The sequence below is a fragment of the Microcebus murinus genome, chromosome 2, assembly GCF_040939455.1.
Source record: "Microcebus murinus isolate Inina chromosome 2, M.murinus_Inina_mat1.0, whole genome shotgun sequence".
NCBI lineage: Eukaryota > Metazoa > Chordata > Mammalia > Primates > Cheirogaleidae > Microcebus > Microcebus murinus.
Genome location: NC_134105.1, coordinates 29,656,755 through 29,670,880, shown reverse-complemented (window position 1 = coordinate 29,670,880; position 14,126 = coordinate 29,656,755). Strand labels below are relative to the sequence as shown.

At 41.0% G+C, this 14,126-nt stretch overlaps 1 protein-coding gene and 1 non-coding gene across 9 annotated transcripts; both read right to left on the bottom strand.

Annotated features, from left to right (window-relative positions):
• Positions 1 to 301: 301 nt before the first annotated feature.
• On the bottom strand, positions 302 to 428 carry LOC142869883 (U6atac minor spliceosomal RNA). Its single transcript, XR_012918431.1, has one exon. It is a non-coding gene; the product is annotated as a U6atac minor spliceosomal RNA (small nuclear RNA).
• Positions 429 to 2,678: 2,250 nt separating this feature from the next.
• Positions 2,679 to 11,115, bottom strand: EXO5 (exonuclease 5). 8 transcript variants are annotated; one of them, XR_012914544.1, is made up of 5 exons: positions 10,814 to 11,115; positions 10,161 to 10,260; positions 9,925 to 9,968; positions 3,284 to 3,413; positions 2,679 to 2,864 (listed from the first exon to the last, which is right to left on the bottom strand). XR_012914544.1 is itself a non-coding variant. In XM_075997037.1 (4 exons), the coding sequence occupies exon 4, from the start codon at positions 6,932 to 6,934 to the stop codon at positions 5,813 to 5,815; it is 1,122 nt and encodes a 373-aa protein (XP_075853152.1). In that variant the 5' UTR covers positions 6,935 to 6,963; positions 9,925 to 9,968; positions 10,091 to 10,260; positions 10,845 to 10,986; the 3' UTR covers positions 5,444 to 5,812. The 8 variants fall into 8 exon arrangements, 6 of the variants coding, with proteins under 6 accessions (XP_075853152.1, XP_075853150.1, XP_075853146.1 ...); XR_012914546.1 differs by having other exon boundaries at positions 10,091 to 10,260; positions 10,814 to 10,950; XM_075997037.1 differs by lacking the exons at positions 2,679 to 2,864; positions 3,284 to 3,413 and adding an exon at positions 5,444 to 6,963 and having other exon boundaries at positions 10,091 to 10,260; positions 10,845 to 10,986.
• Positions 11,116 to 14,126: the final 3,011 nt, after the last annotated feature.

The following is a 14,126-nucleotide window of genomic DNA, read 5'->3' as shown; positions in this document are numbered from 1 at the left end:
TTTCATTTCCACCTGCAGGACTCCCTTGAGCATATCTTGCAGGGCAGATTTAGTGGTAACAAATCCCCTCAGCTTTTGTTTATCTGGGAATGTCTTTAATTTCTCCCTCACTTTTTTTTTGTTGACTCAAAAATTTTCTTTTTATTCCATTTGTATTACTTCTTGAAACTTGCAGTGAAAGAACACACAAAGGTAAAGTTGTCAAGTGTAATTATGCTCTTGGAAGAGTTTAGATAATTTTTTTAACCTTTTTATAAATTTCAGCATATTATGGGGGTACAAATGTTAAGGTTACGTATATTAAAAATGATGGTTAGATGCCATGAAGTAGGTAGCAATGCCTTAACTGTATGCGTTTTGTATAGACCCAAGAGCCTCTTCCATGCTTGTCAAGGGGAGTGCTAAGCTTCTCTCCTTTCATACAACACTCTCCCTCACTTTTTTTTTTTTTTTTTTTTTTTGAGACAGAGTCTCACTTTGTTGCCCACGCTAGAGTGAGTGCTGTGGCGTCAGCCTAGCTCACAGCAACCTCAAACTCCTGGGCTCAAGCAATCCTCCTGCCTCAGCCTCCCAAGTAGCTGGGACTACAGGCATGCGCCACCATGCCCGGCTTTTTTTTTTCTATATGTATTAGTTGGCCAATTAATTTCTTTCTATTTATAGTAGAGACGGGGTCTCGCTCTTGCTCAGGCTGGTTTCGAACTCCTGACCTCGAGCAATCCACCCGCCTCGGCCTCCCAGAGAGCTAGGATTACAGGCGTGAGCCACCGCGCCCGGCCTCTCCCTCACTTTTGAAGTACTGTTTTACTGAACAGAAAATTCTTTCATTGATTTTTTTTTTTTGGTTTTTTTCCAGCACTTTGAATATATTGGCCCACTGCTTTCTGGCCTCCAAAGTTTCTGATGAGTAATCAAGTGCTCTTGAGGATCCCTTATATGTGATGACCATTTTATTCATACATTATCTTCTTGACTTTCTCCATGTCTTTCTCTAGTTCTATAGTATCTTTAAGAGAGTTGTTTAAAAGTCTTCATAAAGTAGGTCCACCATCAAGTCTTTTTCGGGGACAGTTTCTGTTGACTTATTTTTTCCTTTAAATGCACAATACTTTCCTGTTTCTTTGTATGCTTTGTGATTTTTTTGTTGAAAACTAGACATCTGAATATAATGTGGTAACTCTGGGAATCAGATTCTCTCCATTCCCCAGAGTTTCCTGTTTTTAGTTTGATTGTTTTAGGCTATGTCTGTCCCAAGAATCAGCCTGAGATGTAAACTTAAGGTCCAGTCAGGTCTTTTCTGAGCCTGTATCTCCTCTCAGTATGGATGCTGACTTTCTAATCTCCTCCATACATCCAGTTACTTCTGAATGTCCTATTCTTTGATACCTGGCTCACAAGAGGGGAAAAAGAGAAAAATAAAGGGGAAAAAATTGTGCCAGCTCTATATATCTCATGGAAGTCACTTCAGCCAGAAAGAGGAGGATCTTGGAGCAAACAGGGGACATGCAGCAACAACAGATTCCTCGTTGCACCTCTGTGATCAGAAGTAGCAATCGCATAAGCAAAAGGATCCATGCTGTTTGGAGAACAGGTCCTTTTGCCCACTTTGGCTCCCACAAGCTGGTGCAGATTGCTCCTGCCATAGGACTGACAGGTAGAAGATGGGTAGGTGCCACTATACTAAGAGTTGAAACTGACCAAAATTAACAATTTATCATTCAGGCTTCCTCCTGGAAATTGCAAGACTTCAGCAGACTCCAGAGTTTCAACTTAGTGACATGAGACAGGTTCTGCCACTGCAATTGCTGTCTAGGTGGGGAGACAAGGTTCCTAGTGCTTCCTACTCTGCCATTTCCCCCAAATCCTCTCTCCATTATCCCTTTTTGCAGTCACAGAATTTCCAGTTTTTGTCTGGGCAAAGGCTTGCCCAGTATAAAAATTACGTATTCCAATCTTCCTTGCAGCTAGCTAAGACCACATGACCAGATTTTGGCCAGTGGGATGTAAGTGGAAGTAGTAGTACAAATTTAAGAAGTATCTTTAAAGGGATACCCTTCTCCTATTCCAGATTTTTTTTTAAATGGAGTATCTCTCTGTCGCCCAGGCTGGAGTACAGTGGTACAGACATAGATTACTGCAGCTTATACACCTGGGCTTTAGTAATGATGTTCCCATCTCTGCCTCCAAAGTAGCTAGACTACAGGTAGGCACCATCATGCCCAGCTAATTTTAATTTTTTGTGGAGGCAGGATCTCACTATGTTGCCCAGGCTAGTCTTGAGCTCCTGGCGTCAAGTGATCCTCCTACCTCAGCCTTCCAAAGTGCTGGGATTATGGGGATAAGCCACAATGCCTGGCCTCCTATTGCAGTTTGATGCTGAATGTATAATGGGTGACTGACCTTTTACAGTCATTTTGGACTATGAAAAAGACATATGTTGATGCCAGACAAACAAAAGGGAAGGAACCTGGGCTTCTGAAAACATTAGGGGCAACATCAGACCTGAACTAGCTATATTTAGGCTTCTTTTAAATAAGAGTAATAAATTTTTTTTTGTTTAACCACCATCGTTTTAGTGATTTCTATTATAAACAGTTGAACCTCATCCTAATTAATGTATTCAACTCATTTCCTGGCCCAGGAAGCAAATTCTTTTTTTTTTTTAATCGAGAAATAGCTTTGGTGTGATGTCTCTTTTCATATATCTACTCACTGAACAAACATCCAAGGCGGCTGTAATTTGGAGTTCAGACACTTTAAGGTAGAATTCACAAGGAAGAAATGACATTGTTAAGATGGAAGCTGCAAACCAGGGAGAAATTTGTTGTAGAGAACAGCATCAGTGATGGTCTTAGCCATATGAGCTGCAACAACAAAATAACACAAAATGAGTAGCTTATAAACAACAAAAAAATTTCAGTTCTGGAAGCTGGGAAGTCCAAGATCAAGGTGACAGCAGATTTGGCATTGTCTGAGGGCCCATTTACTGGTTCACAGATGGCACCTTCTCACTGTGCTCAAGTGGTAGAAGAGGCAAAATGAGCTCTATTATAAGGACACCTATCCCATTCATTGGGGTTCTTCCTCATTACCTAATCACCTCCCAAATGCCCAATGCCATTGCCTTGGGGATTTGGATCACAACATATTAGTTTTGGGGGAGCACACAAACATTCAGATCATAAGAATGATCCTGGGGCAATCCCAACTATAGATATCTCAACTTATCTTGTGAGAAACCATAAAGTAATACCATAAAGGATTTCAGATCTTAGGGAATTACCGAATTCTCAACAGTGTCAGTATCTGAAACCAGCAGATGATTTCTTCTTCTTTCTCTTCTTCTCCTTCTCCTCCTACTCTTCCTCCTTCTCCTTCTTTTCTTCTGACAGGATCTTGCTCTGTTGCCTGGACTGGAGTATGTGGTACAATCATTGCTCACTAGAGCCTTGAACTCCTGGGCTCAAGCAATCCTCCCACCTCACCCTCCAGAATAGCTAGAACTACAGGCACATGCCACCATGCCCAGCTACTTTTCTTATTTTTTGTAGAGACAGGGTGTTTCATTGTGTTGCCCAGACTAGTCTCAGACTCCTGGCCTCAAGTGATCCTTCCACCACAGCGTCCTGAAGTGCTGGGATTACAGGCATGAGCACCATGCTCACCCAGCCTTTTTCCTCTTAAAGCTTCAGATATAAATTAAGATGATGTTACAGAACCTGAGCAAGTTCTTTTTTTGAAGACTATTAGCTTAATTAATACTGTTTCTCTCATAAGGTCCTGATTACTGTGCTCCCAATTTAACTGAAAACTTACTAGGGCCTATAATAACATACAGTCTAGGAGGCTTAACAACAGCAATAAAAACTTTATATCATAATGATTAAGAGCATAAACACTGAAGTCAGACATATCTACACTGGAGTCTACTACTTCCAAACTGTGGGACCTTGGGCAAGTTAAAACCTTTCTAAGCCTTGGTTCCCTCACTGAGAATAACAGATACATAGATTTAATCATATAAAGTGATTAGCACAGTGCCTGGCACGTAACAGTCACTGAGTAAATGGGAAGAGTTATCATAAGATTCCTAGTATCCACAGTATGTGCAGCTAAAGACCTCCAGAGGTAACTTATTGTATTTCCTTTAGATGTCCAGGTTTTACCAACACACATATAACATGGAGTCACATGAACAATATTTACTATGTTCTGCTGGCTCTTAATCTTCCAGTTAATAAAGAAACTCCATTTCTGCCAACTCTCTTCCCCCTACATTTACTTCTGCAAATTCCCCAGTAGTGTCTCCATAAACAAATCCTTACCATCCTGGTGATGCCCGTATCATTCTTTCTTCTAGCTTCTTTGATGATGTTTGTATAAAAGGGATCTACTGCCTTCTAAGATGGACTGAGACTTCTCACCACTACCTTTACATTTTCCTTAAAATATTATTTCTCGGCCGGGCGCTGTGGCTCACGCCTGTAATCCTAGCTCTTGGGAGGCCGAGGCGGGCGGATTGCTCAAGGTCAGGAGTTCAAAACCAGCCTGAGCAAGAGCGAGACCCCGTCTCTACTATAAATAGAAAGAAATTAATTGGCCAACTGATATATATATAAAAAATTAGCTGGGCATGGTGGCGCATGCCTGTAGTCCCAGCTACCCGGGAGGCTGAGGCAGAAGGATCACTCGAGCCCAGGAGTTTGAGGTTGCTGTGAGCTAGGCTGACGCCACGGCACTCACTCTAGCCTGGGCAACAAAGCGAGACTCTGTCTCAAAAAAAAAAAAAAAAAATATTATTTCTCACTTTATAAAAAGGGTATCACAAGACTTACTTTTTCACATAATGTTGCACTGCTAAGATTCATACAGATTGTTGCATGTCATTGCAGCTCATTTGTTTTTGACTGCAGTACCACATCATCCACTCTTCTGATGATGGGCACCAGGGTAGTTTCTAGGCTTCTGCTGTTGTGAAAGCACTACAAAGTATTCTTGTTCATGTTTCCTGTGGTACACATGTAAGTTTCTCTTAGCATATACTCAGGAGTGGTATTGCTAAATTATAGTCTGTGAATGATACATGTTACTTCATGTATTAAAATTTTCATATCTAGTATTTTCACCTTGTGACTTTCTGTTTTTATTTATCTTTCCTTATCTCTTTGAGAATATTATGCTTATTTTATTTTTTTATTATTTTTTTCTTTTTTCCAGCATATTATGGGGGTACAAATGTTAAGGTTATATATTTCCCTTGCCCCCCTCCCCGTATTATACTTATTATAAATTCTTGGTCTGCTCATTCTACTAATTCTCCTTCAGAAATGTTTATATATGCATGTTTATATATGTATTTGAAGGCAAGGAATAATATACACACAACTATATATAGTGGTCATTCTTGAAGAATTGAGATTATGATAAAACATCAGTTCAACTACCCTGGACAGCATTTCATTTTATTTTATGTAAAATGTAGAAATCCTTGATTAAGAAAAAATAGGGAAGACATCAGAAACCAAAGAATTTTCATAGGAAAGCAATGTTTGCTGAAGAATACCTTTGTTCCAGCCATGATGAGCATCTACCCTTTTGGCAATCCATGGCAAAGCTCCATGGTGTATCTCTCCCACTCATTCTTGAGCCTTGGTCCTGGATATGAATGTCATTAGAGGTTGTAGAAATAAAAAAAGAACCAAAATAAGAACACGCTCTATGAAAGCCAAGCTCAGAGAGTGGTCCTCTTTTACTTAGGTATTAATATATCAGGAACAGAAACAATCAACATTCCTGAGAGCATATCTTCTATTCATTTGGGTTTTTTGGCCTGGGGCTTCAGTGTGGAGCTGAGCACTCCACCACCCTTCCTCCAGTCACAAATGTCTGCATAGCTGCATGTCCGGCACTTCCAAGCCTCCTCCACATTGACCCCTTGAGGTTCTCGGTGTCCCATCCAATAGGCCATATAATGTTGCACCTTGATCTTCACCTTTTTCTCTTCAAAGGCTACAATCTCTGTACCTAGCACAGTGGCAGTCTCTTGATGGACATACTCAATCTTCAGGATATCAATAACTGGGAGGTCTGACAGTGTTAGAGACAAGAAGACCAGTTCCATGAGGTCACCCAAAGAGTTCACAGAGAAGCCTCCCTGCTGGGCATGCCTCAGCACTGAAGGCCCCAGTGGCTTTTCTGGACACAATTTTGTGTGGTGGATTAGGCTAGCAGGGGTCACTTTCCCTTGTACCATGGCATCAAAGATATATTTGTATAGGCTGACTTGAAAACAGTCTTTCTTTTTCTGAGCTTCTAGAGGGAGTATAGGGTGCCTGCGTGTCTTGAGTTCAGCCAGTTCCAGTTCTCCTTTTGCTGTATAGTGCAGCTCATCAATCACTCCAACAATAAGCACACCCTCCACTTCCCCAAACACTGGAAACTCTCTGATGCGCCCTCCTGACTGCAGGGTAGGAATCATTGATAGTATGTTCAAAAACTTAATTGCCCAAGCATCTTCTTTAGTGGTAATGGGGATAGTCACGAGATCATGAAGTTCTAGTTCTCTAGCTAGGTGGATGCTGGCACCAGTGTCCAAAACAGCTGCCTTCTCAGGTGACAAGAAACCAGGAAGCTCCTTTCCATATGCAGTTTGTAGTTCACACCAGTTCTGAGTACACAGGTCGGTGACATATAAATATTTAAGGTGGAATCTCTCCATAGGTGATGAGACATCCAATCCTCTTTTCCAGTTTTGTAAGCTTATGGGCTTGTCATCCTTCCCAGGGGGCTCAGTAGAAGGGCCAGACTTGCTAAGTGAAGCACTTGACTCTTGGGCATCTTCCATGTCCAGAAACTCCAAAAACTCTGAATCACTCAAGTCTGAGAAGCCTGAGGCTTCTGCTGATACTGTCTCCTCTTCCCCAGTCTCTGCCATGGCACAGCTCTGGATGGGCAAGGAGGGCCCTGCATAATATGTTAAAGAAACACACTGTCCAAATAAAGAACTTCTCAAAAGCACTTTCAAATTCCAATGAGATTTTTAAAAAAATCATGACAAATTACTCAAATTCTTTAAAGAAGCCAATTTATTTATGATCAGTTAGTAATACCACAGAGTTGCAGTACCTGTACACTTTACAATAGGGCTCCTTGTATCATCTGTATATATGCCTGGCAGAATATTTTAAATGGAAAAATAGTTTTATTCCTGGATCTGCCACTAACATATTTTGTGTGATTTTTAACTAAATCATTTTTCTTGGCCTCAACTTCTTCAGATTTAAAAGGAGATTTGGGGTTTGCCTTTTCTGGTTCAAAATTTTACATACTTAGAACATTATTTCATTATTTTAAGTGACTGTACATCTTTGTAAACGTATGAGCAACGTTTGACAGTTTACAACAGGCCACTTCTACAATTTCTTTGATACGAAGTCCTTGACCACAAAAGTAAATCTTAAATACAGACTGTTCCTTGAGAAAAATCGGCACCATGATGACTTTTTAAAAAAACTTTTTAATTTTTATGTTTTTGAGATAGGGTATTGCTCTGTTGCCCTGGCTAGAGTGCAGTGGCATGATCATAGCTCAGTGAGACCTCAAACTCCTGGGCTCAAATGATCCTCCTGCCTCAGCCTCCTGAATAGCTGGAACTAAGGGCACATGCCACTATGTCCAGCTAATTTTTTGTATTTTTTGTAGAGACAGGGTCTCACTCTTGTTCAGGATGGTCACAAACTCCTGGCCCCAAGCAATCTTCCCGCCTTGGGTGCTAGGGTTACAGGCATGAGCCACTGCCACCATGCCCTTTCTTTAATCTTAAGAAACTATCTTGTGAAGGTATTCCTTTTACACCTTCCTTCAAGCCTCACATATCTAACTTTGCACAGACAGAAAACAAAACAAGGTATGCCCAGTCAATTAGTATTTGACATTGAGTGCCAGAAAAATAAATAGTTGAAACAGAATTTAAGCTGATAGAGGTAACTATGAACTGTCTCCTCCTTGCCATTCTAATAAGCAGTGAATAAGGTGAATGCACCAACTCCCATGTCATAACTTAAGAAGTGATACCCTGAAAAATGTCTTTAATGTTATGGTTATGCTTAACTAATTTTTAAATAGTCTAAATGTCACTAATAAAAGAAAGCATAGATAGCCAGAAGAAAATTATTTGCAATGAACAAAAGAAATACAATGCTAAGACTTTTGTTTATACAGTATCTTATGAAGTTATTGCTCTATAGGATACTTTATAATAAAACACATAACTTTAAACATTCTCATAGGAAAAAAAGTAATAAACATAGAAGCTGCACATTTGCATAAGTGTCTTAAACTGTAAATATGCTTTAAGTGATAATTTCAAAATTAATAACTTTGTTTAACTATAAAGTCCCTGAAAGTTTCAGAGAATCTTTACTTTCTACGGAAGGGTGCACTCTGAGGTTTTTGTGAGGGGGAGAAGGGGCACTAAGTCCAAATGAATTAACCTTGAAAATTATTTTATTTCAAATATCTGGAGCTGGCTGTCCAATATGGTAGCCACCAACCATATGTGGCTACTTACGTTTAAATTAATTAAAATAAAATTTAAAATTCATTCTCTTAGTTGCACTGACAACATTTTCAATGTTCAGTAGCTCCATGTGGCTAGTAGGTACAGTATAAGGTACAGATATAGAACATTTCCCTGATCACAGAAAGTTCTACTGAACAGCACTTATTTAGACTATTTCTTGTGTATGCATTAACTGCCAAAAGAGAGAGTAAGTTCCTCAAAGGTACAGACTGTCTACTTGTTTTACGTACAACATTGAGAACAGGGAAGTCTTAAACAGGTAAATGAAAAGTCTTGTGGAGAAGAATCAAAGGGGGGCATTCTCTATGGAATTATTCACCTAAAAGAAGAAAACAATACACTAAGGATGGACAATTTACTCAGATGTGTGGCTGGGACTTTCCTATGCAGAAAAAAAAATCCAGGAGAGAGCATAAATATATAAATGTAGTGCATTGTATCCCAAAATGTAGTCTGCATATCTTTGACACATGAGAGGATTTTGCATGGTATATTATTAGATACACCTCAGATTAACTATAAAACCACTGGAACATTCATGAAATGTCTAATTTCATAGACACTATATCTTAGGACAAGTTTGATTCTTTTAATAATGTAAAAAAGAAAAAATATGAGAATAATAACATAGGTAGTACACAGATTATGGCAAAAATTGTTAGGTGATAAGTGAATAAGATGTTTGGGAAGCACCCACATAGTGTCAAGAGTCTGGGGGTCCTACAGATCTGGATTCTGAACCTTAGTAGTTCCATAGTATATTTTTTCTTTTTTTTTTTTTTGAGACAGAGTCTCACTCTGTTGCCCAGGCTACAGTGCCGTGGCATCAGCCTAGCTCACAGCAACCTCAAACTCCTGAGTTAAAGCGATCCTCCTGCCTCGTCCTTCCAAGTAGCTGGGACTGCAGGCATGTGCCACTGTGCCCGGGTAAGTTTTTCTATTATTATTTTTTTTTTAGCTGTTTGGCTAATTTCTTTATATTAGAGACAGGGTCTCACTCTTGCTCAGGTTGGTCTCGAACTCCTGAGCTCAAGCAATGCTCCCACTCGGCCTCCCAAAGTGCTAGGATTACAGGCGTGAGCCACAGCACCTGGCTGTTCGGTAGTATTTAATAGTATGCCTTGTGAGTAATCTTGGACAAGGTTTTAGTTTTCCTGAAACTACTGACACATCTTTAAAATGAGCGTACTCCTTTTAACCCTACTTAGCTACCAAACATTGAATGACAAACATAATACACATATAATGTGGAACTCCTCTTTCCCAAGGAAGAGATGAGAGAGAGTATCTATTTTCTCTGGCAAATGAGATTAAACTTTAGAAGAGAGGAAACTCCTACTCACCTGGGCCTCAGTTGGTTTTCCTCCTCACAGGGAAGGCCAGAATGCTGAAATGACAAGGCGAAGGGCAGAGAAAGAAGCTCTGAAAGACTAAGTCTTCATCAAAGAACCTAGATTAGCAACTTGGGTCTTTACTGTGGTAGATTTGGGGCTTTTGGTCCTTTCTCACCTGACCATTCCCTTACGTTGTGGTGTTTTCTCCTCTCTGATCCATCCACAATTCACAGACTATTGCTCACCTCAAATCCTAACATTTGCCTCTCCCCTGGAGCAAACCCTCCGTGATTTCTTCGTTTTCCCCATACTCTGGAAGCAGTTATTTGATCCGATCCCTGTTCCCTGCAAGTAAAAGGGTAAAAAATAGCCGCGGTGTCCCAGAAGCTCTGAGATCGGTTTCCTTTTCCAGCTCCATCTTCAACCAAAAAGCTTGGGCAGGAAACCTCTGGTCAGAGGCTTTGCTTTACCTCTTTGTGCTCCTGCTGCCTGCAGAATTGCCCCGGCCTTCACCCTCAACATCCTGACTTGTTTGGTGCAGGCTGGACTTGTGGACTCCAGGGGCATCTGCATTCAGCGGGGACCTTCCCTCTGGTCCCAAATCACTTTCTCCCCGGCGTGCCATGCAAGCCCTACTGAGCACTTCCTACAACATCCTGGAGAAGCCAGGAATGAGAACATTCCTAGATCGAGGCTCTCTGGCCTCGGGAAGGGGTCCTAGCAGAACACAGGGTCTTCCAAGGGTGAAGGTCCAGAACCGGGAACCTTGCCTGCGAGGGGAGACTAAACGAACCGCTTTCCAGGAGCCACTCCCCTCGCCCCCCTGCCAGGGAGAGGGACACGGAGACCGTGAGGACCGCGCGCAGCCCACCACCCCATTCGCTGGTCTTCCCCTAACCTCAGATACTCCTCCGAATCCCAGTCTCCACCTGGTTTTGCCGCGGCCTCAGAGCTGTTCCCAGACGCTTCCCGGACGAGTTTGAGAAGGCTGGGCACAGCGCTCAGCCACAGCCGACTATCAGCCCGCGGCAAAAGTTGCCCAGAGCCCAGTCCCACAATACCCAGCGGCTGCCCAAGGACCGCCCCTTCCCAGAGGCCTCAGCGGCTCCGCCTGTCCTCGCGAGGCTGTGGCTCCCACGGAATCTTTCTCACTGCAGGGCGGAAGGTGCTACAAACGCAAGGGCAACTTCTGGGAACTCGCTAAAGGTGGGCTGTCTCACCGTGTGCGCCGCTGTCGACACGTAGTTTAATTCCGGGCGGAGCTGCGCTATCTCCTGACGTATAAAGTCCCTCTCTGGCGTGGTCTCCCTGCTACTGCAGGGCCAATCCTAGAAAGTCTGGCCATGTCGCTTGCCATGGTGCACCTGGCCTCTGCGTGTTAATTGCTGCATCCTTGCTTTTGCCACCCTCGGATTCTCTGTCCCTATCTTAGCACTTTGCACCAGATTTTCCAGCTGAGGGAACAACCACGAACTCACTCTTGAAAGATGCTCGCGCCTTCCTCATCAACGTATTTCTTTTTTTCTGTTTGCTTACTTTTAACTAACCATTTTTTGGGAAATGTAATACAACTATATTTATTCTCAAGCATAAGACAAAGGTAAGTATAATAATTATTGCACATTAAGCAGACATGGCATCATTAGAGCAAAACTAGAACAGTGCCATTCCCTTCCCAAATACACTCCTGAGGCAACTACTAGCTTGACTTTTATGGCACTTCCTTGCTTTTCTTATCGTTTTTCACACATATATGGAAACTTAGTTTATGACAAAAGGTGGCATCACACAGCAATGGGGAAGAGATGGTGTTTTCAATTAAGGTTCTATGGTAATAGGGGTATCCTTATGAAAAAAATATAAAAAGGGACCTCTATCTCCATAACGAAAATCAATTCTAGGTGGATTAAATATTCACATATGAAATGCCAAAGTCTAAAAGCTGTTAGACTATAATATAGGAAATTATCTTTTGGACTTCAGAATAGGTAAATATTTTTAAATAAAAATAGAAAAGCATAAAATTAAGGAAGCTACAAAGGCTATTTTATGTCAGTTGGGAAAATTTAAAAGTGACTTGTGTTTTAGATAATATTAACACTGAAGTACAGATATCCTGAGTGTAATAATTTTGTGTTTATGTAGGAAAACGTCCTTTTTCTTAGAAATATGGAAGTTGAGGAAAAGCTTTTTAATCAAGTGAGATATGAGAGGGCATTTCTGGATTGAGGCTGGAAAAGGTTTCTGCCTCCTCTCCAATATAACCTTCCTTATTGTAACTCCCAGCACAAGGAAAATCTCTTCCCAACCCCTTCACCCATGGACAACTCCCTTCAAATGGAGGTTGAGGGGCAATGCCACTAAGTGGAGTGTAGCAGATGAGACTGAGAAACAATCATGGAATTTGTGGGGAAATCCAAGACAAAAGTACCATATTCCTCAGAGCTTTCAATCTGAGGACGGTGGGCCTCCAAATTCAGAAAAAAAGGATGCTTGTTTCCCCAAAAAGATATCCTAGGAAGTCTGGATCTTTAAGGCCCATCTATATACAAAAATCATTGATTTGTCTTTCCTCTCCAAGTCTATAACCATGGAAATACTGTTTGATACAAATGGTCCTTTTTCCTCTCTGTCCATCCTTCTTTCATTGGTCTTTTAGAACATAGGATTTGTACCTCTCATATTGTACTGGCTACAGTCTACCTTATATCAGAGGAGGTCTTTATATGAGTAGTCTCTAGAGTGGCACTGTCCAATACAGAAACCCCATGTGGCTCTTGAACACTTGAAATGTGGTTAGTCTGAATGAAATAAAATACACACTGAGGCTGAGTGTGGCAGCTCATGCCTGTAATCCCAAAACTTTGGGAGGCCAAGTCAGTAGGATCACTTAAGACTAGGAATTCAAGACCTGCCTGGGCAACATAGTGAGACCCTATCTCTATGAAAAATTTAAAAATTATCTGGATGCAGTGGCACATGCCTATAGTCCCAGCTACTTGGGAAGCTGAGATAGGAGGATTGTTTGGGCCCAAGAGTTCAAGGCTGCAGTAAGCTATGGTCACACCAGTGTACTCCAGCCTGGGTGACAGAGAACCTGTCTCAAAAAACAAAACAAAACAAAAAACCCCACTGTATTTTGAAGACTTAGTACAAAAAAATGTAAAATAACTCAATAATTTTTCATATTGGTTACATGATAATATTTAGGATGTGTTTGGTTAAATAATTTTTTTAATTAATGGTACTGCTTTTTATTAATGTAGTTGCTAGAAAATTTATATACATGGTTCACATTTGTGTTGTGGGTCACATTGTATTTCTATTGTACAGCATTGCTAGAGCATCAGAACCTTAAGGGCAGAGAATTTATGTTGCTCAAGTGTGTTCCTCACAGGTGCTGGAACAATAATTGACATAATAATCTTTATATACTTAAGAGAACTTCATTGAAAATATTCTGTATTTAAGAATTTCCTCTTCCCCATGTAAAGATCGGCCTCTCTTCACCCAAACTCATGGTCATTGAAAAGGGCATTTTTAGTCACAAATCTAGAGGCGGCTGGGAAATTGGGGTAGGTGGGAATGAACTAAGGACATAAGCCTGGGGCATGCTTCAGCTAAAAGCAGGCAGCTTCAGATACAGGACATCAAGGGTTTTCTCTTTCCATTTCTTGGGTTTGTTCCCTTGTGTTTGCTCCATTATCCAGACAGCCTACCTCCCCTTACACTGCTAGTAGTTTCCAGGGGCTATGAAAACCTTACAGATTTGTGTCCAGTGGAAAAAAAAGGAATTCCACTTCCCTAATTGTTCAAACGTTCCAGAAATTAACCCTGATTAATCAAACTGGGGTTATATGGTATGCCTGTCTTAGCCAGAATCTTATGCAAAACAGAGCCTGAGGCAGTGTGCCTTTTTTTTTTGGAAGGTGCAAATCCATGGTAGAAGGACAAGAGGGAAGTGGAGCAAATCAACAATGTAAAGCAAATTGAAGTGGTGTGTTATTGCACTGGCTATTGCTTCATGGTAAGCCATGGTTCTTTCACACCAATTTCTGAGTAATTTTATAAAATTTAAATCCTATGTTGTCACTCATCTCTAGTCTAAAATTCTGTAGGATAAGGCCTATCCCTTTAGTTAATTTAGTAAATTGAGCCAAGAATTCATGGGTTCACCCATAAAGGTATAAATTTTATGACATGTATCACAC

What these genes read in the sequence shown, in the direction of transcription:
- EXO5 (XM_075997037.1), bottom strand. Translation starts at nt 6,934, where the DNA reads ATGGCAGAGACTGGGGAAGAGGAGACAGTATCAGCAGAAGCCTCAGGC.